This window comes from Tenrec ecaudatus, chromosome 14 (genome assembly GCF_050624435.1).
Source record: "Tenrec ecaudatus isolate mTenEca1 chromosome 14, mTenEca1.hap1, whole genome shotgun sequence".
NCBI classification, from domain to species: Eukaryota; Metazoa; Chordata; class Mammalia; order Afrosoricida; family Tenrecidae; genus Tenrec; species Tenrec ecaudatus.
In genome coordinates, this window is record NC_134543.1 from 35,303,354 (window position 1) to 35,330,544 (window position 27,191).

The window sequence follows — 27,191 nt, forward strand, 5'->3', positions numbered from 1 at the left end:
TGTACATGAAGAAAATTCAGTCTCAAGTAGAAAAGGAAAAACTGATGCCTTTTTAGATAACTTGATATGATTTGCTGGCACTATATCAGAACACAAGAGTAAATTTCTTAGATTAATTGGAATGTGGAATCAGAAACTACATCAGAAAACTTTTTATAGTATTTTACATGAAAAAATCCACTAGTCTAGACCTGGTGATCTGCTCTTATAGCTGGTCTTGAACTTTGACTGCCTCTTTCCTGCATGTATTATTTGTACCATCATACAATTGGAAAACATTTGGCTACTGAAGAATGAATAGGTGGGTACTGTAGTCTGTTGCTCCTGCTGGGTTAATGCTAAAACCCCAGTAGTTTTACCCACTAGTACTGTGTCCTCTGAGTGCATATGTCACCACAGAGCAAAAGCCAAAACACAGTTTTAGGATTATTCTGAAAATCGTTCTGACTTTGCAGACCTCCTGGGAACACGTGGTAGGTCATGTTCCAATAGCTACATCAGAATGTAATCATTCCCTTTTTCTATTTGTTTTTGTTTTTATCACAATCTTGGTACCTAAATCATTGTGAAAATTCATTTTGGCCTTAGAATAAAATCCTCAAAATGAAATTGAGTCAAAAGGTATAACTACTTTCATGTTTTTAAAAATACATTTGATATAAATGTGCATTAGCAAAATTGCTCTCTAGAATGGTGAACTAAGTTGCTTCTATCAGCATTGATTGATTATTATTAGAATGCATTATGGCTACTGTTAAAAACAAAACTCAAACTGCCTGTGCGTCTATTTGAATTTATAATGTGACCTTATAGGACAAAGTAGAACTACCCCTGTGGGTTTCTTACACTACCTCTTTATGGAAGTAGCAAGCCTTGTCTTTCTGCTGTAGAGAGTCTTGTGGTTTCGAACCACTGACCTTGTGGTTAGGAGCCCAACTTATAACCATTAAGCCACCAGGGCCCCCAAGGCTATTGTTACAAATTATTTTTATCTTTGCTTATTCAGTTGTTGTCAGGTATTGTCCATCCACTTCCAACTCATAGCACCCCTGTGTACAACAGAATGACATGCTGCCTTCCATCCTTACCATTGTTCTCAGGTTTGAACCAATTGTTGCAGGCACTGTGTCGGTCCATCTCCTTGAGGGCCTCCCTATTTTTCGAGGCCCCCTCTACTTTACCAAGCATAATGACGTTATCTGGGGACTGATCTTCCTGACATGTCCAAAGTACATGACCCAAAGTCTTGTCATTCTTGTCTCAGAACATTCTGGTTGTGTTTCTTCCAATAAAGATTTGTTGTTCTTTTGGCAATCCATGGTACTTTCAATATTTTGCACCAGTACCATAATTCAAATGCATTGATTCTTCTTCACTCTTCCTTATTCAATGTTCAACATTCATAGGCATTAGAGGCCTACCTTAGTCCTCAAAGTAATATCCTTCCTTTTCAGTACTTTAAAGAGTTCTTGTGTGGTACATTGACCCAAAGCAATGTGTTGTTTGATCTCTTGTCTGCTGCTTCTATGAGCATTGGATCCAAGCAAGACAAAATCTTTGGCAATGTCAATCTTTTCTCCATTTATCAGTTAGTACATGAAATATTTTCGTGTATCAATTGGGATACAAAAAACATTGATTAGGAATATTTATTATTAATTTGAAAGGCTTGGTATTTTTCTTTTTTAAATCATTTTATTAGGGGCTCATACAACTCTTATCACAATCCACATGCACGTCAATTGTGTAAAGCACTTTTGTACATTCATTTCCCTCATCAATCTCAAAACATTTGCTCTCCACCTAAGCCCCTGGCATCAGCTCTTCACTCTTTACCCTCCCTCCCCACTTCCACTTCCTCATGAACCCTTGATAATTTATAAATTATTATTTTGTCATATCTTGCACTGTCCAACATCTCCCTTCACCCAATTTTCTGTTGTCCGTCCCCCAGGGAGGAGGTTATATGTAGATCCTTGTAATCGGTTCCCCCTTTCCAACCCACCCTCCCAGGATCGTCACTCACACCACTGATCCTGAAGGGATCATCTGCCCTGGATTCCCCTGTGTTTCCAGTTCCTATCTGTACCAGTGTACATCCTCTGGTCTAGCCAGATTTGTAAGGTAGAATTGGGATCATGATAGTGGGAGGGCGTGAAGCATTTAGGAACTAGAGGAACGTTGTATGCTTCATTGTTGCTACATCGCACCCTGACTGACTCATCTCCTCCCTGAGACCCTTCTGTAAGGGGATGGATGTCCAGTGCCTACAAATGGGTTTTGGGTCTCCACTCTGCACTCCCCCCCTCATTCACAATGATATGATTTTTTGTTCTGATGATGCCTGATAGCTGATCCCTTTGACACCTCGTGATCGCACAAGCTGGTGTGCTTTTTCCATGTGGGCTTTGTTGCTTCTCAGCTAGATGGCCACTTGTTTGCCTTTAAGACCCCAGATGCTATATCTTTTGATAGCTGGGCACCATCAGCTTTCTTCGCCACATTTGCTTATGCACCCATTTGTCTTTAGCAATTGTGTCAGGGAGTGGAGCATACAATGATATGATTTTTTGTTCTTTGATGTCTGATAACTGATCCCTTTGGCATCTTGTGATCATTCAGGCTGGTGTGCTTCATCCATGTGGGCTTTGTTGCTTGGTATTTTTCATCTTAAGTTTTGGACATTTGTAATATTTCTTTAGTCAGATTACAGTGCAACTGAGTAGGTTGAAACTGTCTTTGTTAAAATAAAGCCTTCTAATGCCCCTGAAACGATTCTCTGTTCAACTGGTTGCATTTGAGTGTGTATCATCTCCCAATTGCTGACTTTTTTTTTCATATTTTGATAGTGCAGTCATTAAAAAAGACTTATTCTGAGTTGGGTGAAGATTTCAGATTAGATCATCAGTCTTATACTCAATAGTTCACGGGCATTTTGTTTTAACTCATCCACTAATCCCTGTGAGGTACCATTACTTATCCCATTTCTTCTCTATGCTTCCTTTTCCTTCTTTTCTATCTCTCTGAACTTGATCCTGGTGTAAATGCTGCCCTTTTGGTCTTAAATATTTGATGATTCTAATATGGAGGTGTATGTAATTTCAGACCTGAAAGGTGACCAAGGGTCAGGGTCTTGTGGGTGTCACCAGTCTCTATCTGACAAATAAGTCTGGTCTCTGGTCTTTTTTCTGATTCTGAGTTCTAGTCCACCTTTTTCTCCCAGTCTAACCAGGACCTTCTAATCTAATCTTTTTGAGCAGTTGCTAGTGGTACCCAAGTACTATTGAGTTCTTCTGGTCTCAGGATGTGGAGACTGGTGTTTATATGTTCCATTAATTCATTTGACTAATTGGTTCCAGATATCTTTAAGTTTGCATCACTTTTCTTTTTCACAAACAGGGTGAGACCCATAGTTTCACATTAAAGATAAAGCAACTCATTCTTTTAAAGTTTTCATAACTTTGCCCTTTGCATTTTCCACCAAAGTGGTAACAGAGGCCCCTTTCTTAAGGAGATAGTCAAAATGCCTGCAAGTTAGTCTCCAAATTACACCTTGTGACCCACCTTTTCCCATTTCCGTCATACCATCTCTGCTGTTAATATTTTTTTCTAAGTTGACATCCCCTTTCCAACTTAAAAACATTATTTGGAAGGAAACTTTATAACCAATGTTTATGAAACTCATGAAATAATAGATTTTTATATGCTAGTTCATTTTTCTAATATCCCCTAAGCACATAATTATGAAAATTATTTCTCTAACATCTAAAACTATCCAGTGGTTTGAACCACCATGCTTAGGGAGAACAGGGGTTTTGGAATCAAACACCTTGTACTTGAGTCCTGCTCCCCCTCTTACATGAGGCCTGGCGACCTAAAGATAGACCTGGCCATCTGCTCCTGGAGAGATTACATGGGGGCAGTTCTGCTGTTTCCTATACGGTCACTGTGAACTGAAACTGGCTAGATACACAAACCCGCCTTAACTGAGGGTGTGTGTGCACTCTTGGTCACTTGAGGTTATTTCTTTGTGCCTCGGTTTCCTGACTGACTTTTAGGTGTCTCTAACATTCTACAGATTCTGTTTCCGTTCAAGAATAGCAGACATTGTCTTGGGACTGGTGTTCTGGTTTAGGATTTACAAATGCTAGGTCTGCTCAACTTCCAATTGTTCCAAGTCATGTAGTTTTAGAAGCCATCTCATTTGTTCAGGTCCTAGCTGCCTAGTTAAAGTGTTGCAGAAGCCAAAGCCCTTGTCGCAGAGGCGCACAGGGATCATGTTTTGCCTTATTTACCTAATTGGAGATATGAGAAGATGATGTAATAGGAAGATAAATGGACTCTGCTTTTAGAAGAAGGGTGCTTTAGCAGAAGGTCGATGCTGCCGTAGACGCCACACTCAAGTATCTCTGTAGTGAAGCGCAAACTCTGTGGTGCCCATCACTTACCTCACCACACCTCCTTGCACCTGCCATTTGAATGTTCAGTTTCTCGATTTAGGAAGTGGCATTGCGTGCACCACCACCACCCTGCCCCCTGCCCTCTCACCGTATAGAGACCATGGGCAAATCGCCCAACCATAATTTATCTCTACACCAATTTAAGATAAAGATACTGGCTCTTTTCTTAGGTTACTAATGGGTTCAAAAGGGGTATGAGCTGCAGTGAGAAAATTTACAGATAAGGAAAGGATAGATGCAGTTGAAGCGAAGGGATCCCTACAGTATAGTTACTCCAGGATCCAGAGCTTTATTAGGGACAGGCTTAAATACTTTCTCAGAACACAGCCTTGAAACACATGACAGGTTACACAGTTCTTTAAGGGTAGTCAAAGGAGCATTAACACGTCAAGTTATTCATAGACGTGAGGGGATGATAATGCTGGGAACAAAAAGAAACTGATAAGTTTGTAGATGACTGGTATCTGCAGCTTTTGCCAGGGAAAAGGAGGCAAAAGTGTCTGTTTTATCTCAGGCAGAGAGACAGGCCAACAGCTGCTTCAATCAGCTCCCCAGGATGAGCTGTCAGCATGCTTCTACAGCCTTAAGCCATGAAAGGTGGTGGTCCTATCCGGTTTGCCTAAGGAACAAACTACTTTTTCCGCATAGGCCAAATGCAGCCTTCTCTGAGCCTTCATGCAGCCTGCAAGCCAGGTTGCTGGCTACTGTTGAAAAATCGGAAGATCTCGCAACCTTGAGCTGGGGCTGAGTAGTGGCTTGTCCTTTAATAAAGGTCATATGTTCACTAATCTGCCATTCACCTTTCCTTCCTTGGCTCTGAAGCCAGGCTCTGTTGTATTCAAGAACCTGAATTACATCATAGTGAGGAGCATGCTTTCCAGAGCCAGTTTACTTGGATTCAGTTCCAACTGACAGTGGCTAGGGACATTCCTCCAGGGTTATTTCACTTTTCCTGCGTGTCTTCATGTGGACAATAAGGATAACAGCACACCTATTTCACAGAGTTGTTCATGAGGACTAGAAGATCGACCTCACATCACATCCTTAGGGTAGTCTCCAGTACAGAGGAAGCTCAGCTGATGTTAGCGATTTTTGTTTGAGTTCAAATAGTGTGATAATTAGCTAGCGTTAGCCAACATGTAAGTGGGCCAACCTCTTTACATAGATTTATCTAATTAATACTAATAATCATACTGGGAAACATCAATTTTACCAATGGGAGTATTGCAATTTAGAGAGGCTGATTTACCTTCCTAAAGGCACATAACTGGTAAATGGTAGCACCTTAGAGAGTTGAAATGTAAAAGTTTTCTGTAAATTCAAAGCTGCTACCACAATGTGATTATAGTGCTCTTGGGGACTAATAGTCAGTTTTTAATGTGGAATTAATGCAGAATTACTAGAATCAGAGTAGCTGTTCTCTTGGGGTTCTCAGATGAGTTGGAGCTAAACAATTGTTTGTGAAGAAACCAGAGTTAAAAAGTCAGGCTGTTGCTTGCCCCTTTCCCTGCACTCACCTTCCTAAGAGGGCTCTGTGCCAATCGCAGGTGCCCAGAAGAGGCGAGACCCTACGAGCCCTCTTGCCAGGGCTATGGAGCTGCCTTAACTGCTGAGCTTCTTCTCTTGGATTATTTCTGGTCAGCAGGCCTTTTTGAGAGATACTATACGATAACTATCTGCCTGTCTCAATCACTAGGTGATTGACTGACAGGAGGGAGACTAGAACTTTTTCATAGTTTGAACAGATTTAACCTTCTATCAACAGCCCTCCTCTGGGCTTGTCACAGGTTTGGGCACAGGTGTTTTGCTCCCTCTGCTGGTATAGAAGCAGCTCAACACTCAGATTATGCCTCTTTGTGCTTAGTGGCATTAGTGAGTTACACCCTGGACTGCTAGTAATACAAGGTTGGAAGTTCAAAACCAGTAGGTGTTCCGAGGGAGAAAGATGAGGCTTTCTGTCTCCATAGACAGTTACATTCTTGGAAACCCACGGGCATTCTACCCTGTCCTATACGGTTGCTATGAGTTGTAATGGACTTGATGGCAGTAAGGTTTGTTAATCGTTGGTATGGGGGAAAACAGTTGACTTCCATGTATTAACCCTGTATCCTGCAATCTCACTACTGTCGTGTGCTAGTTTGAGAAGTGTAGAGTTTGCTATATAGGCCACCAGATCATCTATGAACAAAGACAGCTTTATTCCTTCCTTCATAGCCTTCTTATTTTTATTTCCCTTTTCTTGTTGTCTTAGCTAGGAGTTTGATATTGAATAGGAGTGGTGAGAGGGAGCATCCTTTTCTTGTAAAAATTTGAGATGCTTATAGCCACCCTGTACCTGTTTTTAAGATGCTTAACTATTTAAATACCTCATACTTAGAATGTTTTTATTTTCAAAATTTCTGAATTGTTTTATGGATATTGATAAACTGATCCTAAATCTTGTACAGAAAAGCAAAGAATCAGAGTAGCATTAAATTTTTTTTGCCGTAATGAGATGTTGGTAGACATACTATTTTATGCTTTATCTTCTTTAGCAAAGAACTCTGGACATCTTTCCCAAGGTAGCATTCATGGATTCAGTTTAATAGCTGGACTTGTTATGCATTGTGAATGTTGTAATTAGAGTTGAATAGAAGAGGAGAAGCAGGGGTATTGTACTTTATATGGCTTATTGCCTGTTTGCTTCTGTTTTAACTTGAAACTTTATTAGAAAAGGAGTATTATATGAATTTGTTATAAAAAAATCAAACTCAAATATTTAAAGTAGATAGATGTAGCTCTTTCCCAAATTGGTCTTTACCATTCTTTTCTAACCTCATTTCCCAGTCTGCTGGTTTTCATCTTTTTGGATATTTTTAATCCATCTGCAAGTATAGAATAGTTATAGAACATATATATTCCCATTCTTAAGGCACTGGCTTATCCACTGTAATATTTTCCACCTAATGCACACTATTGAGAGTTATACAGAAGAACGAGCAGGGAAACTTCATGAGAGCCAGGTTCTATCTGTGTACTATGCTGTGAGAGCCAGACAACTCCCGAGTTATCATTTTGTGCAGTAGATGACATCCAGAGGAGTACTTTGAGAGCTAGTGTGCTAGAAGTATTACTACAGACAGAGAAACTAGCTCTCTCAGGCAAAAAAGGGACATTAATGAACAAATTCTAGGTAGCAGATGAAAAAAAAATTTAAACAATAGGACCTCTGGAGAGGAACAAGGTGGCTCTGCGCAGGCTTGTGGTAACCTGCGTACATACTCTTTGCCATCTCTGTATCTGCCTGTTTGCGATTCAGACCCCTGGGAGCAAGTGCTTGCATTGCCTAGAAGTCATGTGCCTACAGGTGGCTAAGAGACAGAATCCTGGGTTTATGTACCTTGTCAGAATCCCATGGGTTTGGGGGTTGCAATTTTGGAAAGGTTGGGAGTTTCAGGCTTTAATCTCAACTGCTTTAACCTTGGAATCTTGCTCCCCTCTCCAGGAGGAGATGATCGCCGGGTTCTGCTATGGCACATGGAACAAGCCATCCAATCCAGAGTAAAACCCATACAGTTGAAAGGAGAGCATCATTCCAACATTTTTTGCCTGGCTTTCAACAGCGGCAACACCAAAGTATTCTCTGGAGGTGAGAGGAAGGGATATTTCCACCTTGTGAAATCTACAGTGACTAGAATTTTAGGGAAAGGAGAGTTAAGCTAACACCTATTTGAATTTCATTGAGCGGTGGTTTCCCATAATTTGTCTTCCCTGCATGGTAGCAGTTTAAACACATTTAGGTATTTTACCCTCCTTTCTTGTTCAGGTTTTTATTTTGGGGCTCTATAAACCATTTGAAATCAAGTCTACATGTCACGAATGTATTTTTGGGCTCTTTGATGGGATAAAGAGAAATGCAAGAGAAAAATAGTTGCAGGTAAAATCTGTCTCATCATTTAGAATCACATAATTATCAAATGTTAACGTTTTAAGACATCCTCTGAAACTTGCCAACAGATCATCTTCAAGCCTTAAATCAAAAGATTTCCCTAAGTCTTCTTAAAGTCAAACAATAGTTTAGCTGAACTAGTAAAGAATAACTGCCTTGAGCATTATGCCCTTTAAGAACTTATTTATTTGGAATCAAATTAACAACTGGAAAGATTAGCTGGGGACCTTAGAGAGGATAGTGAGTTTATGTTAGGGAGGAGGAACGTCTTAGAAAAGGAGGCTAAGAACGGTTGCACAACTTGAATGTGTTATGTTTTACAGTATGTATTCTTAGCAACAGTAAAGCAAATGTAAAAATTTCAAATAATTGAACTAAAGAAAAGAATTGGAGGAATAATACATATTGGGGGTTTATTAAGTGCTCAGCTCTGTTCTAAATGGTAGTTATAGTTTTATTTTGCAGAAAAAGAAGTGAGGCATCGAAGAAGCTGGAAACATCTTTTTTCCCCTCTGGTCTCACAGTTCCTAAGTGTTTGCTGAAAACAAAAACAAGAAAATGGGGCTGTAAACTGGCTCTTTGTAGTTTAGTCAAGGCTGAGGAAGCAAAACTGGAACAGACCGGAATTTTTAAAATTTGGGTGAACTAGAACAGGAAAATGACGGGTCAAAGCCCTGGTGGAAACTTGAAGTCTCCCTCCTAGAGAACAAAGGCAGTGTTCTTGGTGCATAACAAACACATTCTTGCCTGTCAGATTTTGAGCAGAATCTGAAAAAGTGGTGCCTTACTCAAAGATGGCTGCCAACCACACCGCTTTGTGCAGTCCTCTCCACAGTCCTGCTGGCAGTCCCCTGTTGCACAGGCTCCTGAAAGGGCTCACCAGGCTTCTTTTGAGGCCCCATCCAGCCCTTCCACCCACAATTTTTCCCATTCCAATTACAGTTCTGGATAGCCAGGATTTTAAAAAAATTCAAGCCTGTTCCCATGTCCTGTCATTGGCATCTCCTGGACTGGGTTGAACAGGTTTCATGCTCTGAAGATGCCCCTAACTTGGTGTGGTGGATTGGTTTGCCTTTACCACTTATCCATTTCCTCAGTGGCCAAAGTTTTTTACATCAACCTCTGGATAGTACATTTTGGACCTGCTAATATGTTATACCTCATGGCTATCAAGCTTCCTAAAATTCTTTATAGGAAGTACTATCCTTCTTAGTTTATTTTAATAAATCATTTTCTAGTTAACTTTGCTAATTTCCATTAATATTGTTTATATTTTTCCCCTTGAAAATTGTAAAATACAAAATTTATGTGGCTAGGGAATATCTCACTGGGATGACCAGGTGTCTGTTTTTTTCCTTTGTAGGAAATGATGAGCAGGTTATCCTCCATGATGTTGAAAGGTAAATACACTGTTGGTGTTTGAAGGTGACTATGTTTTTTTTCATGTGAACAGAGCATTTGTTCTTTTAGGTCATAGTTGTTTTTGTGTCTTGAAGAAAATAATGTGAAACCAATTGTCCTTTTCTGAAAAAAAAAAATTGATTTGAAAAGGTAAATATTTGTGAAGTTGGTATGAACTCATAATTTCAGGTGAAAATGAAATGAGCTATTGAAAGGGAAGGGAACATACTGCTTAATAATAACAACAACAAGTAAGAATTATTCATTGAATTCTTAGCTTGTGCCAAGCACTTTTTTATGGACAGAGATCCATTTAACCCTCTCAGTAATTTATGAGGAGATACTATTGTGATCTTAAATCCAGATGAGGAAACTGAGGCACAGAGGTGTCAACTAACCTTAGGCTCAAGCGGTATGGGGGTCTGACCCTAGGCAATCTGATGTCAGGGTCCTGCTCTTAGCTACCAGGCCAGGCTGCCAGGAGTCCCTCTTCTGGTGTCAGATTCCTACCCCTGCTGGCATTAGACCTGGTTGCTTTAAAAGTTTCTCTTGCTTTTTGGAAATCAAAGACTGTTCCTAAGTCTTACACAGAGAACCACAAATGTAGTAAATGAAGGCGTGAAACTTTACCCATTGAATCACTTCAATATGATGGTTTGCCGCATAAAGCAAACTTACTATGAAATCTATAAGAAGTTTCTTTACTATTTGAAAATTAACTTTTTAGAAAAAAAGCCAACAAATACTATACTATCCTTCCACTTTGGCTAGATTGATTTTGGTCATAAAATTGGAGAACTCTACCCTGCGTACCAGAGGGGTGAGACTGCACTGTGTATGTGTGCCTTTGTGTCTCTCTTGTTCTCTGTCTTTCAGCAGCGAGACCCTGGATGTGTTTGCCCATGAAGATGCAGTATACGGCTTATCGGTGAGCCCAGTGAATGACAACATTTTTGCCAGCTCCTCAGATGATGGCCAGGTTCTCATTTGGGACATCAGAGAGTCTCCCCATGGAGGTTAGGATCATGGTGCAAAAAAACTATTGGATTGGGTTGGAGAATTTGATCTCAAGTCCACTGCAGATCCAATTTATGACTTATGTGGTCTGGGAAAGGAAATGTGAAACTGTCATATGGGGCAGAGGTGTGTGTCTTTGGAGATCCTATTCTGTTCTGAAACAGTCCACGGTAATGAGGCCAACCCTTCTTCAGCCACCTGTGTGTGTCCATAGCCCTACCAGGACATGGTGTTTAGTGGCCCCAGTGGAGCAGAAGGTGGGGCATCTCATCGAAAGGCCAGCACTGCGCACATATACATCTACCTGGTTGAAAAAAACATAGAATCTCACCCTGCTATTTATTTAAAAATTGCAAATAGACTCTATCCTAAGGGGAATTATCAGTGTGAGTTCTTATTCTAAATATGCTCTTTGAATCTCTGTAAAAATGAAAAACTTACTCTAGAATGTCTCCAAAGTTCTTCAGGAAATACATCTTATTTTCTGCTGAGAGGTTTCTTTTTTCTAATTGCCTGTCTTCAAAGTCCCCTTCCTCCTGCACCATCCTCTGAGTTGGCCACAACCACTCCCCGTCTTTGGCAAAGCTTTGTAATGATCATCCCTATGCACATGGAGTTACAGCCCTGTCTTCATTGCCTCTCTTGTTACTGGGGTCTGGGTCTTTTTTATTATTCTGTAACCTCAATATTGAATATACTGGGCTGTGCTCATGCCTGAGGCTCAAGCTATTGGAGAAGCTGATTCTTAGACTCAAGCAGGCAAGCAGCAGCTGTGGTTGAGTCACTGTGTGCTTGGGAGGTGAAATTCCCCTTGTCTGAACTGCCTGCTGGCTGGGGTGACTGAGCGCATTGGCTGCCTGGAGGCCTGGACAGGATTGCATTATGGAAATGATACACCAGGCAGGGCTTTCTGCCTATTACACTTATTTCTAAGAGGTTCCACTGGAGTATGCTCTCCCAGGTGGAGCAGGGATTCCTCCTTCATTTGGAGCTTGCTGATAAATGCCGAGGGCTGCAGGGTTTCTAGAGGAAGTGACTAGGAGCTGGTGGAATGTAAGAGAAATTCATCTGTTGCTTTAAAAAAAAGTATTCCACTACTGTGAGGGAAGTCATAAAATTCTAGACCAGCAGTTCTCAACTTGTGGCCACTACAGGTGTGTGTTCACTTTTGGGCGTGAAACGACCCTTTCACAGGGGTCACCCAATTCATAACAGTAGCAAAATGAGTTATGAAGTAACAACGAAAATAATTTTATGGTTGGGGGTCACCACCACATGAGGAGCTGTATGAAAGGGTCACGGCATCAAGAAGGTGGAGAACCACTGTTCTAGACTGAGCCTGTTTTCTCCACTTGCCCTGTTTTTCAGTTTCAGTTTGGGAAGCAATGTGACCAGAAGGGGCAAAAACCCTGTTGGTCTGGGATACCTTTCATTAAATTTATGTGTAACTTTAAAACATTTAATATCTAAACCTAGTACATTTGGATTAAAGGTGTAATCACACTAATACTTGGCAATGGTTTCCTTTCAACCGATGTGGAATTCAGTGTTATTTATTGCAAAACAGCTTCCCTTCCCATTTAGAGGGCCCATTTTTAGTCGCAGCATCTGAATAATGTTGGATACATTTCTGAGTATTAGGGTCTAAAATTTGGTGAAATGTTCCGAAGTTGCTTTTTACAGACAGTGTGTACAGGACTTGAGGTTAGGGTGACTGGGAATATATTGCTACTTTGGGCTTTTGGTCTCTTGCAGCAATTATTAAAGGGGTGTGTGCCTACTTGCCATCACACTCCTGCTTGTCCTGCTGCCACTGCTCCAGTCACAGAATGAACTGACCATCGTTCTTCCTTGTTCCACAGAGCCCTTCTGCCTGGCCAACTACCCATCAGCCTTTCACAGTGTCATGTTTAACCCAGTGGAGCCCCGGCTATTGGCCACGGCCAATTCAAAGGAAGGAGTGGGCCTCTGGGATATTCGGAAACCTCAGAGGTAAGTCATCTTTCTCCATAAGCTGCTGAGACCTTTCCCCCCTCGGCTCCCCTGCAGTGTCAGTAGCCTGAAACGGCTGTGAAACTTGCTTGGCAGTTGATCTCAATTGAGGGCTTCCTAACCAACACCTGGGTCTTGAAGCCAGAGAGCCTCGTCTCCAGTGGCAGAAATCCATGATCCTTGCTAAGGAAGTTCTTAGATTGTGAGCTGGAATCTAATCAGAATCAATTCTGGCAAATGCAAGAAATCCTGAGCACTTCCCTTCAAGACTGCCTTCCCCTCCATGGAGCCCCGGGCTTGTACATAACCCAGGTTGGAGGGGCGACCGAGATGGGCAGGCTTCAGGAGAATGCAAGCTCCCAACATGGTATGCCATTTTAAGTTTTAATGTGTCATATAAGAGCCGCTACGATGGCGTTAAGAACTTACGGTGCTTCCCTTCTGTTTGCATTGTTGAAAGAGTATGCTGAGGACAGGTGTGAACCAGGGCTTCAAGCCACTAAGGAAGCCTCATATGTCACTGGGGGAAATTAGCAAGGGGACAAGTAGAAGGTTTTTTTTTTTTTGTATGCTCCTTCATACCCATATGGGAGAGGCTACTTTTCATGGAATTTTCCCAGGAACTTTGTGAAGCCCCTTCCTTTGTGTATACAGCTGGTCCTGTCTCTAGAATTACTAAGCTAGATGTGTATTGCTAGCTTCTTTGGAGAGCATGTTGGAGATATAGCTACGCTGCTGAAAATCATGGAAGATAAATCAAGCGATGCTCTATTTCATGGGCCTCAGATGAAGAAGGGTGGTTGAATGAAGTACAGATGGTTTTCTTCCATGATGAATTTTAATCCTAGCCAGTTCTCTCCGTGGGGCAGGCAGAAAGAGTTGGTGCTATGATAGCAGCTCTTCGTTGCCCAAAGGGGTAGCCCTGAGGTTCTTCTGGCCAACAGAGATGTGCCCTGTCCTCATCTGTTGCTGGCGCTTCCTTTTCTGTGTTACTGAAATGTGTGCAGTGGTAGGACCCCTGTTGTGCCTTTGCACTGTGTGCTTGAGGAGGCTTGCTCTCTGCCAGAGGACATCGCCTGTGTTAATGAGAATTTGGACTAACTATATTAGCTGGCCCCTCCCCACCTGACATCGCCCATACTTCCCATTGTTATCAGTGACTGGCAAGTGGAGTAGGGTGCTCAGCTATCATCCCAGTGGAAAACATGAGTCATTGTGCTGTCGGCAGGGTGTCAACGGAGAGGAGTACATGCTCCTCCCCAGCCTCCTTTACTGGCTTCCTGCTGTGCACTGCATGTGCACTGCATGTAGATCCCACTTTCTGCTTAGCTCTTCACTTAACATTTCTCTTTGAAAAAATTCCAAGGGGTGGTTATTATGTATTTTGTATAACAATATTCATTAGGCTTTTGATGAGAGGAATAAAGAGAGCAAAAATTCCTCAGATGCCATCTGTAAATGACCTCTCACTTGTGTTCTTTCTTCTCTGTACATTGATGTGGGTCTCCTTCTGGGCTCACCAGCCAGAAGATAACTTCATGTACTGTGTACCAGCATGCATCTGTAGCCTTACATATTTGCAGACTAAAGGAACCATGTCATAAGGCCCGCTCTCACTAACCTCTGTTTAAAATTAATTTGTTCAATTAACCTGTCTTGGAGTACTTTTCATTATCAGCACTTACAGATAGACTCATTGTCATCCCCTCCCCTCTCCCTGAACCCTTTCCCCATCCCTGGGAACCGCTCATCTTTTGTTTTGATGGATTTGCCTAGTGTAGATACGTTGTAAGGCTACAGTCATCCTGTAATTGAGTCTAATTTATATGAATCATTTCCCTCAGCATACTGTTTTTTCTGGTTCATCTTTGCGTTGGGTGTTGGGTCTCTGAACTTCATTTCTCCTCATAGCTGAACATTACTCTAGTGCAATGGGTCTCCACCTTCCTCAGGCCGCGACCCTTTCACACAGTTCCTCATGTGGTGGTAACCCCCAACCATCACATTATTTTCGTTGTTACTTCATCACTGTCATTTTGCTATTGTTATGAATTGGGCGACCCCTGTGAAAGGGTCGTTCGACCCCTAAAGGGGTCTGGACCCACAGGTTGAGAACAGCTGCATCTAGTGGCTGTGTGTGCCATGTTGTGTGGGCTGTTTATTCGGTTGCCTCTTCCCTCTGCTGGCTGTTGGGAATAATGCAGCAGTGCACTCGGGCTGCATGCGTCTGTCTGAGCTGCTGTGCTCCGTTCTTCTGAGTCTGAGCCTAGCAGTGGCGCTGCTGGATCACGTGGTAATTGTAAATTTAACTTTTATTTTATTTATTTATTTATTGTAAATTTAACTTTTGAAGGAATTCCTTGAGCAGATTTCCATAATGGCTGCTGCACCATTTTTTAACACCCCTCCCCCACTCCTGGCAATGTACAAGTTTTCCGGTTTCTCCCCATTTTGCCAAAAGTTCATTCTTTTCTTTTCTTTCTTTCTTTCTTTCTTTCTTTCTTTCTTTCTTTCTTTCTTTCTTTCTTTCTTTCTTTCTTCCTTCCTTCCTTCCTTCCTTCCTTCCTTCCTTCCTTCCTTTCTTTCTTTCTTTCTTTCTTTCTTTCTTTCTTTCTTTCTTTTTTAAGCTCATTCTTTTCATGGCTGTGTGGCACTCCATTTATCCAGTGTGCCAGCAGCCAGGAGTTAACGGTTTCTCTTGTTTGGCCATTTTACAGAATCATGAATTGATCGTGGTTGCCTATGTACCTTGGCTTACTTTTGCTAAAAAAAAAAAAAAAAAAAGAACCTGTAGGTAATTTCAGCGTACATGTGTTTACATTTTTAATAAAAATAATCAAGTTACCCTCCTTGAACTGCATGCATTTATAACCTGTCGACTGTATATAGGAGCACATCCAGCCCCTTGCCAACACTTCGCCATTTTGTTAATTTTATAGTGGAAGGGGGAGTATTTTCATGTGATTTCTTCTTGAATTGTAAGTGAGCTTATATGGTCCTTGGGTATCCTATAGTTTTCAGTCCCACATGGGTCTGAAATCATCTATTATGACTTAATTGTAACCTTGACTTGTTTCTTTGTTGGAATGCGTCCTTGCCATTGGGAGCAATGGTAGAGGTGGGGGAGTAAGATAGCTTGGCTTGGCTTCTTTCAGCTCTACTAAGTTTTTTCTGAGCTTGAGGCAAAAGGGCGGGGCATGACGTATTCTCGGGGTTGCGTTCTTAAATTCACATCCACTTGTTTCTTGAGATTAAATTGCAGGTGCCCCACATACCCTCAGTACCAGTTGGTGTGGGAGATGGTGGAAGCCCTTTGTCTTTTCAGATTAAATATTCTGAGACACAGTTGATGTATCTCCTGAGCACATCTGCCTAGAAACCCCAGCCCAGATCTCGGGGCAGTTTTGAATCCCTTGGGAGGACAAGCCTCGAACAGGATAGATGTATTTCAGAGAGCCTTAAAGAGGGAGCGATTGTAGAGGACTAGTGAACCTCTTGTAATTGCAGATAAAATTGTGTGCTTGTGTATCTGAGGGAGCACACATGTGGACTGTTCTCAAGGGAGGGGACTGAGCTGTACCCGTGTTCTTCTAGAGATCCACAGCCCCAAAAGGATAACAATCACTCTGTGTTCTGGAGCTGTCATGTTGAAAGTCTGTCATGCCTCCTTGCCAGGCTTATAAGTGGTTTCCAGTTCCTAGTTATTGAGGAATGTGGGTGAATTCAGGGTCTACTCTGGAGGGTCATTGACCCACCAGAAATATGGTAATCTCTCTAATACACGGAACCCCTTTCCTTCCTTCCTTAACCTATAGATTAGTTCATGCTTGGAAGGTTAGGCCCACCCCAAGCCTGAACTTCTATAGTATAACTTAGTTGCATATAGGTGTGTGACTAGGTTCACCTCCAGCTCACAGAAGGGGGACACTTCTGTCCCATTGCTGCCCTGAAATAAGGTGATTAGAGAGTTGGCTGGTAGTATAAATTAGTCCTAGAAGAGACTGTAGACTTTTTGTTATGCAGATTAAGAACCTAGCCCAGCCAGGTGTTGAGTGACAACAGAGCTTGGAGGCTTAAGAGTAGGGTCTGACGCTATATATACTCCTTAGGGGCAAATCCAAGCAGTACACTTATTAACCATATGATCTTAAACACATAATAACCATATTATCTCCGCCTCTCAATGCCTCATAATTACAGTAGTGACAAACATGTTTCAACCACTTAATATGTGCCAGACATGGTGCTGATGCTTGACAATGACATGAATTGCCTTATTTAATCCTTAAAACAGCCCTATGAATTAGGCTTATAATTAATTAATGAGAAGCCAAGGCAGACAATGGAGAAATAACTTGTTGGTCTATAGTAGTGTACATCGTATATCCGCCTCCTTAAAAAAAAATAAGGTTCCTGCATCTTCTAATTTTTTCTAATCTGGTTGGCGGCCAAGTGCCCTCACCACGGCGCCATCGGGACTCCTCATCTCTAATCTATTAAACCAAAACCAAGCACATTGCCAGTGAGTCAATAACAACTTGTAACGACACCATAGAACAGAGTAGAACTACTCCTTTGGGTTTCTGAGGCTGTAAATCTTTATGAATAGAAAGCCTCATCTTTCACCTGATGAGAGCCTGGTGGGTTTGAACTGCTGACATTGTGATTAGCAGCTCAGTTTGTAACCCACTAGGCCACCAGGATCCGCTTTCATCTATACCTCCTGTAGTAAAACATTTTGAGGATACCTCTCATAATTTCTCTATTGCCCCTTTCTAGAGTCTAAATCCTTTCAGCTTTGTGGCTCTGATAGTTGACATCCCTTTCACAGCATCCTGGCCCCAGGCCCTGTCTACATTGCTTGCTTTCCTGGTTTCTTACCTCTTCTACTCTTTAGCCTGCATTTTCCACTTATTTTTACTAGAACAAAGGTTCTAAAGTAATTTCCCACAGGCCAAATTCAGTCTATAGAGATATTTTGTTTGGCATACATGACAAAATGAAGTTTGGAAAAGTACACAGAAAAACCTTGATTTCTAACTTTTCTTAAAAAAAGCCAAAGCATCGGCTGTTATTGGCCCTTTATTCTCATGTCAACAATTAGCTGGAACTGAGTCCTGGCTTCCTCTTCAGGCCTTTATGGGGTGTGAAGGGTCCCACTACTTGATGTCTGACCCCAGGTGCCACCCTTACTTATACTAAGGTTTGGAAGGCTGGCTTTAGAGATGTTGGTAGTAGTGAAGTGGAACATTTGGTGTGGGAACTTGTGTACACGTGACTACACAAGCTTTCATTTAGACTATTTCAATTGGTGTCTTTACAACCCACGTCACTGCCAGCATCCAAATTATGTCTTGCTTTGACTAATGTAGTGAGTGCCCTCTGAACAGTTTCAGAGCTAGAATTCTGACAACTAGAAAGTGTAGGAAAGGAGTTTGCCTCATTATCATTCTGCTTGTTGTAACCCTTTCCCTTGCATGTTTTATCTGCCTGTTCACTCACTACCATTCTCTATTCTAATCTCAGTTTCTGTCACTTTGTGTCAGGATCTGCTGGTTCTGTGGCAGGTAATAGTGTCTTACTATTTTCCTTCCCTACTCAGTAATAAAACTGGGACAAGCCAGGAATGTCTATAAAGACATGTAGCAAACAAGACGAAACTTTAATGTGCTATATAGTGACACATTTGAAAATGGACAAAAAGTGCAAATTCTACTTTCAGAAGAAAATTGCTCTGAGACCCTCATGTGGTTTTGGAGACCTCTAGGTTAAGTGTTTATATCATAGGACCTGTGTCAATCCTACTTCTACCGAGGCCAAATTAAGTGTAACTTCTTGTCTTCTGAACAAGCCAGGTAAATTGCATCTGAGGCTACTCATACTCTTGTCGGAAACCAGAGCCAAGTTTAACTTCAAAGGCTGGAAAAGGCGCTCATGCCATGGTGTTGGTTGAAATTTTAAAGATGAGGCTTATCTGCGTTTTTAGCCTCCTTCCTCTTGGAATACAAGGCCATCAGGATTGACAAAGAGTTCTCAAAATTTTAAAACAGATAAGCACAGTGAAGAAAAGGAAAAAATTTAATAAACTGGACTATGTTAAAATTAAGAACATCTATTCATCTAAGACTTAATAAGTGAATGAAAAAATATGCTAACAGTAATCCATGATTTAGAAAAAAAACTTCATTATAAATTGTTCTTATCTGTTATATTAAGATCAAACACCAGTAAGAAAAAGACAAGCCAATCTTTTAACAGACAAAAATGTTGAATCAGATGCTTTAAAAGGAAGGTTTCTAAATAGCTAGCAAGCACTTGAAAGGTATTAAGCATCATTACTCATCAGGAAAGTACAAGTTGAAATCACAGTGGATTTTCACCATACACTCTGAATGTTGTTAGATGCCATGACCTTTTGTACAATAGAACAAAACCCTACCTAGTCCTGTATCATTCTCACAATTGTTACGTTTTAGTCCATTGTGGTAGCTGCTCTGCAGTCTATCTCATCAAACAGCATCTTCTTTTTCACTCTCCCTCTACTTTACCAAGCATGATGTCGTTTCTAAGGGACTAGACTCTCCTGATAGCATACCCAAAGTGCATGAGACAAAATCTTGCTATCTTTTCTGAGGAGCATTCTGGCTGTACTTTCTCCAAGACTAGATTTGTTTGTTCTCTCAAAAATAGTGTAAATTAAAGACAGTATTGACAAAGATGTGGAACAATGGTAACACTTAAACATATTGCTGTGTGAGTGTAAATTGGTGCAACCACTGGAGAACACTTAATTTTTTTTTTTAGAATTTACCAAAGCCAATATCACTGTTAGGTATAGATATTTATGAGAAATGAGTACATCTTTTTATCAGAGACATATACAAGGATGTTCATAGTCACATTATTTACAATAGCCCAAATCTGGAAACAACTGAAATGTCCACCAAAAAATAATGGATAAATGATTTATGGAATGAACAACAGAATATTATGCAGACGTTAAGAAAGAAATCAACTACTACAGATAAGTACATTGACATGGATGAATCTTGAAGCTGTACTGTGACATGAAAGAAGCCAGACAGAGAAGCACGTATACTTTATGATTCCACTTGTATGATGCTCAAGGAGAAGTGGGTTACAGAAGTCAGGACTGCTTATCTCTGGATTGACAAGGAAACTTCTGAGATTATTGTTTTGAAATTTGAGTGGTAGCTTCCTGGATATATGCTTAAATAAGACTTTTTAAAAAAAAAACTATACTTAGGATTTATGTACTTTATTGTTATTCCTTAAAAAGAATAAAGGAAAATATTCTAAGGTCACTACTGTCCTGGAATAGATATTTCCTTTTTAGTATAACTCCCATGATAGGGACCATGTCAGCAGCTCCTGAAGGAGTTGGCTTGGAGGAGCGGGAGAGAGAAGAACATGGAGGACAGTAGAGGTTTAGATGATAATTATGGAACAAAAAAAACTAGGGAGCATTTATATGCCTTCTGGGTAACCAGGTCACTACTATTTCTTTTCTCCCACTCACCCGTCTTCACCTCAGACAGCACTCATGAAAATATTTTACCCTTGCTTTCTCACCAGAATTACATTTTCTTAACTTTGTTTTTATGAATATTACCATTAGTCTTCTAGCCATGCAGATTGAAATCGAAGAGTTCCACATGACTCTTCTGTCTGTCCCTCCCTCTGCTGTAAGTAATTAGGCTTGCTCTGTGGTTAGATCTGACTTCTTTTTCAAAATTATTTACTTAATGTTCTTGGTCCATTTCAGGTCTTTATCACTTTCCGTGCAGTACTGATGTTACTGGTTCTCTAACTTACCTCATGCTTCTGGCACATTACCTGGCGGTTACTAGTCGCCATCAGTTGACTCCAGCCTACAGCAGCCGTCCCCATAATAGAACAGTGTTGCTTGTCTTGCACCTATCATGTCCGTTGCCATAGTTGAGTCTTGTTGCAGCTGTGGTGTCATTATTTCACTCTGTTGAGAAGTTCTCTCATTTTCCTTCATCTTCGAATTTACCAAACAGGATGTCTTTTTCTAGCAATTGGTCTTTCTTGAGCCTATGGCCAAAATAAAGTTTTGTCATCCCGCTTCTAAGGGCCATTCTGGTTGTATTTTTTCTCAGACTGATCTGTCTGTTTGTCGTTCTTCACCAACACCACAATTCAAATGCATCAGTTCTTTTGTCTTCCTTTTTCATTCTCGCTTTGTGCCTGCTTGTGGGGTAAATGAAAAGGCTTGGTCTAGGTCAGATGTTCCTCAGTCATCGTGACATCTGTGCTCTTTAAAACTTTAAAGAAACCTCTCCAAGCAGATTTGCCCAATGTAATCTATTGCTCAGTTGACATTTGATTTCTTTGGAGCAGTTCTACTCTGCCCTGTAGGGTTACTTTGACTCAGAATCTACTCTAAGGCAGTGGATTTTTTTTTTAATTGCTGCTGCCATGGATATTGATTGTTGATTCAAGTAGAATGACATCATTGATGACTTCGCTTTCTTCATTTATCATGATATGTGTTTATCCATCAAATTGTGAAGATTGTCATTTTCTTCATATTCAAGTGTAATCCTGTTTTACCTTCATTAGACAGTCCTTCAAGCGGTCTTCCTTTTCTTTCTTTTTTTTTGGCAAGCAAGAATGCGCCTTGAGATTTCCTCTAATCTGAATATTGGATTCTTCCTCATTCAGACTGGTTTCTCAAATTTTTTTGTTCTGCATATAGAAAAAGAAGTAACTTGAAAATATGTACCTTACTTCTACTGGTATGTAGCATGTACCCTTAAACAGCACTTTTGTCATTCCCCTACTGGTGTGGTTTATCATTATCTGTGTTCGTGGCCATACTCCCAGAACCTGTAATGTGGGATGCTCCAAGATGATACTTCTTCGGTCGATGTATGGCCTTCATTGCCAGATAAAACCTACACTCTTCCATATAAGCAGTCTGCTCCCTCTCGTCCAGCCTCTTTTCTCCCTGTACACATCTCCCTCTCACAGATCCATACACATAAAAGAGAAGTAATTTGTATTTTTATGCATTTATTCCATTTTTTTATCCCTGAAGGTCCAAGAGCAAATGGTGGTCCATCAGAGAACCCTTCCCTACTAGACCTCTCTGTTTCCCACTCTGCACTCACTTTGGTCCCTTACTCAGTGTGTCCCTTCTACCTAGTATAGCTGGGCACAAAGCTTATATACGATGAAATACTTGTTGAAAGAATGACACTTTGCCTTACTGCTGGGGGAATAGATACTGTAAGGGATGAACTTGTGTCCCCCCAGAATAACATGTTACAGATCCTAATGTCTATGTCTGTGGTTTTGATCCTGTTTGGGAATTGGTTGTTTTATTACTGAGGCAGGATTAGCATAGTGTGTGTTTTAAGTTAACATCTTTTGAGATGAAAGGATTTTCAACAAGCAGACAAAAGAAACCAAGAAGGGCAGGAACGATGCCACAGGAAGATTGTCCAGATAGAAACAAGCTTCCAGAGCCAAGAGAGGAAGGCTTCCCGTAAAGCTGGCGACCTGATTTCAGACTTCTAACCTTCTACACTGTCAGCAAGTGCATTTCTGTTTTGCTTTATCATCGCTTAAGGTATTTTTAAGGTTTCACTAGATAACTAAGAATTCTCTTTGTAATCTCTATAAAGTCTTACAGTTCGTGTGCTCTCACTTCACGTGTCTCAGTCTTTGCATCATTACCTATCATTAGGATGACTATGTCTTATTTATTATCTCTAGTTAATTGTTGTCGATTGGGTTTGGCTCATAATGATCTGGATAACGGAGTAGGACTACTCGTAGGCTTTCTGAGGATGTAATCTTTTCTCCCTCAGATTGTAGGCTCAAACTGTCTGTATTGGTTGGCAGCCCATTGCTTAACCATTGTGCCACGGGGTCCCTCCAGTTTGATCTGTCTTTGATTTCCTTCCCAGTGCTTGTCAATTACTTGTCACAAAGGAGGTGCTTGTCCAAATTTGTATAATTGCCCATTATGTTTTCCTGGGAATTTCTAAGGGCAGGGCAGCACCATGTATTTTTCATCTTTAAACCCTAGTGTGTAACACTCTCATGCTTGGACTATTGTGGACACTCCAGTAGTGCATGGAACAAATACAGTGTTATACTCATCCCCAACTGTCTGTATTTTCAAAGCCTAATTTATATGTTTACTGCAAAAATTAATCCCCATAGTTTTAATAGCATGGATCAAAATGTTAAAAAAAGAAAATAAACTCACTACCAGTCGGCTCATATCAACCTATGGGATAGGGTGGCCCCTGTGAGTTTCTGAGATGGTAACTTTTTACCAGAATAGAACGCCTACTCTTTCTCCTGCAGAGAGCGGCTAGTGGTTTCAAACTGCTGACTTGGGTGGTTAGCAGCCCAACATGTATCCATTCTGTTACTAGGGCTCCTCACAATATTATAGCTAAGAGATGAATCCTTCAGAGGATGTTATAAGGTTTTGAATGTCTCTGTCAATTAAGGCCACTAGATGGAACTATAGAATCAGTTGTGCTCATTGAAAGATAGCAGCCCTCTGATACCCTGAACATGAATTCTCGCATTTTCAAGGGGCACCAAAACCACTTGGGGATCTTGTTTAGGTACACACACCTAGAAATTGAGTAGTGGGTTTGGGATGAGATCTGTGAATATGCCTTATTTTAAAACAAAACAAATGTGTCAGGTAATTTAGCAAATGTGTTTATCCTGAATATAACCACAAAGCTATGGTGATTCAGAGAGGTCCTTGTTGAGTTTGCTACTGAGTTCACTGGACACTGGAGTCTTTGGGCTTCAGGCCAGAGTTTCTTGTGTCCATTTGTTCTCACCAAACACTAGAGTGTGTTTTAGAAGAATAGACTTCGTTTCAGACCAGAGAATCACCAGAGGACTGTCTGGTGAATGGATGGGCATTCTGGACCCACTGCTATTGATTCAGTGCTGACACCTAGTGACTCCTGTGAGTTACATTATGCCTGACGTAACTTTATGGGAGTAGAAAGCCCAGTCTTTCTCCTGAGAAGCTGCTGGTGGTTTTGAACTGCTGATCCTGCAGATTGCAGCCCAATGTATCACCACTACACCACCAAGGCTCATTCCTTTTTCATACTCCTCAAGAAATTATAGCACTGCCTTCCATTATTCCTCCAACTCGTCACTCGAGGCATATCAGAACTCTAATGCAAGTTAGAATGAAATGTTGATTTTATTCTTTTTAAAAAAAACTTTGATGCTAAAAAATTTCGAACATTAGTTCGCAACTTCCAGTAAGGTAGAGACTCAGACTACTACCTCCCACCTTAAATCCTGTCCATCAGCATAGCAGAGAACATCCTCCAAACTGGGATAATAACTACAGGCAAAGAGGTTAGAATTTATAATGCATCTCATAGATTACGACTAGAAGGGCCATATTAATTGATTATATCTCAGTACCCTGGTCTCTTTTTTCCGTATAATTAAAGAAATAGGTGATTTGTTTTTTTAGAATATCTCACAGTCTGGATCATGGTGATTGATTTCTTGTAGTGACATCTAACAAATGTTCATCGGATCTTTGTTTTTCCTATAAATTGGTATTAGGTCTAGGGGCGTAAATAAATCTAGGTTGTATTTTTGGGGAGGGTGCAAAAATAGTTTATTCATGATGCACACATCCACAGGAAGCTAAAGATAGCTAGCTTTAATAGATGAATTTTGATAGGCCTTTTATTACTGGCAAGAATGTCAACTACGTAAGTAATCCGGTAACTGAATTACTCATAACATTACTGGTAAGACTGACTGTACAGCTACTTTGGAAAATAGTTTGGCAATTACTTTTAACATTAAAAATGGACTTACATATGGCCCAGCAATTTCACTCTTGGGTGTTTATTCAAAAGATATTAAAAACTTATTTTCTTGTAGGAATTTGTATAGGAATGTTTGTAGCAGCTATATTCATAATAGCCCAAAGTTAGAAACTACCCACATATCAGAGTTCAGTAGGTTAATGGTTGTACAGATTGTGGTTCATCGTACCATTGAACACCTACTTACTGTTGAAAAGGAATCGCTATTGATGTACAAACTCTTGAATGAACAACTTGGAAAGTATACAGTTAAAAGTCAATTTCAAAAGGGTACATACTGTATGATAACATTTTTGTAACATTAGAGAAATAGAGAAGTGATTCGTGGTTGCTAGGGATAGGCGTGCAGTGGGTGGACATGGCTATAAGAGGGGTAGCATGAAGGAATCTTTTGGAAATGGTGTAGTTAGTTATCTTGGTTGTGGTAGTGTTGATAAGTGATAAAATATCGAGCTCTATATACAGACACAAATGTAAGTGCATATAAGGGCAGGTGTCCAAAAGTTGGGGATATTCCACATCATTTAATTTCATTTCTTCATGAACTGATAATATCTGAATAAAGTCAATGGATTGTACCAGTGTAAATTTTCTGGTTTTGATAATGTACAGATGGTAGCATGTGAGGAGGCTGGGTGAAAGATACACAAGGCCTACATTATGGATAAAAATATGGTATTGTAAGGATTAGATGAAGCCATGTACACAAAAACATTTTAGAAATTAAATTTAATGAAATTGTTGCTTCTTCCAGTGTGTTGCTCTTGATAGAAAATTTTAGGGTTTTCTTCCCTCCCCAACAGTTTTTTGGCACATAAAGGATATTCTTTTTAAAAAATTATTATTCTCATCAGTATTTTATTTTAGTTTTTATCTCACATATTGAGTAAGCTTGATTAATTGGGAGTATCTCAACTTTCCCTTGACAATTAGTGTAGTGTCTTTTATTAAAAATCATTTTATTGGGGGCTCGTGCAACTCTTATCTCCATCCATCCATCCATCCATCCATCCATCCATCCATCCATGTGTGTCAAGCACATTTGTACATTTGTTGTCCTCATCATTCTTGAAGAGTATTCTTAATAGTTAAAACTTTTAAGTTTGTGATAAGTTTGATATGTCACATTTTAAATTGGGACTTATCTGAAAACACTCTCAGTAATCTTGGCTTCATTTGCCAGTGTATTAAACTGTGTGGAAGACTTTCTGAGAACGTTGCTGATGTTTCTAAAGAACTCTTTCAAATTTAGTGTCAGTACCAGATCCAATGGGGAGCATGCTGTTTGAGATTTCCATTAAGGAACACTTTATTCCCTACTCCCATACTTTTCTGAGGTTTTCTTTGTAACGAGGAAATGTATGTGAGATGACATTTAAAAATACCAGTTTTCTTTAGCTTACTGACATGACATTCATATTCATTATAGAAAATTTTGGGAAATAAGTGAAACAAAAAATAACAATATGACCTATATTCTATAGTCTAGTTAGTATATCATCTTTTCCATCTCAATATATCTGTCCATCAGTAAGGTAATAGGTAGGACTTGTAGAATTTATTGGTAAATTCATAGATGAATTTACTTTTCTTTTTCACTTGTAATTGGCTTCATAGAAACTGATTTTCCTTTTGAATTTTTGTTCCTCAAATATCATAAACTTGTTATAAAAATACAAGATGAAACTCCTCTTCCTTATTTTCCATTAACTTGTTTAGTTGGTGGATAAATTTAATTCACTTTTGAAGACCCAGAGACCTGGCTACCTTTGGAAAATCAGTTGATTGTCTGTGTCACAGACCGTCATCTGTAAAAGGTTGGCTCAGCTGTTCTCGAGCCTGCTTGCCGGGTCTCAGGCTTTTACTGCTTATGTTGTTTGCCATGTTGGATTAGATTTTGTAGGCAGACAAATGTCATGTGAACAGTGGGGGAGGATGTTGTCTTAACGTCCTAAGTCAGGATCGTAAAAATGTTGACTAGATTATTCCTTTAACATATTTATTGAGTGTCTGTTACGGGTCTGATACTGTTTAAGCACTTAGATTCACAGAGGAAAGGTGTAAAGGCTAGTCTGCTGGGAAAAGACAAGATAAATATGTCAAAACACACAAATAGCTAAGATTCTGACTCAACAACATCATCAAACAGTAAGACTCCCCCATAGTGCTTCCAAGGCCATACATCTTTATGGAAGCTGACTGCGGGCACATGTGTGTACAGAGTGGCTGGTGGGTTGGAATGCAGACCTTTTTTGTTAGTAGCTGAGCTCTTAAACACTGTGCCAAGTGTTCATGCAATAACTCACTCTTAACTCACGGCCAGGGAGACAGTAGAAATCTCACAGTGACCCTGTAGGACAGGATGGGCTTGCCCCTGTGGATTTCCTAGATTGTAAGTGATTTCAAACCGCTGACCTTGTGGTTAGCACAGCCTAAAGGGTAGCCAGTATGCCACCAGGTCTCCTAAATTGAGGGAAGAGAAAAGCAGGCAAAGAGACAGGGAGC

The 27,191-nt window shown here is 40.4% G+C and overlaps 1 protein-coding gene across 3 annotated transcripts in view; it reads left to right on the top strand.

The window, feature by feature from the left end:
• Positions 1–27,191, top strand: part of DCAF5 (DDB1 and CUL4 associated factor 5) — a 110,109-nt gene that overhangs the window by 19,572 nt on the left and 63,346 nt on the right. For 2 of the 3 annotated variants that reach the window (XM_075532317.1, XM_075532315.1), the window contains exons 2-5: positions 7,945–8,088; positions 9,752–9,788; positions 10,666–10,805; positions 12,669–12,798. In XM_075532317.1, coding sequence (XP_075388432.1) covers positions 7,977–8,088; positions 9,752–9,788; positions 10,666–10,805; positions 12,669–12,798 — 419 coding nt within the window. In that variant the 5' untranslated portion in view covers positions 7,945–7,976. The remainder of the gene's footprint in view (positions 1–7,944; positions 8,089–9,751; positions 9,789–10,665; positions 10,806–12,668; positions 12,799–27,191) is intronic. The other variant, XM_075532316.1, reaches the window with a different exon arrangement.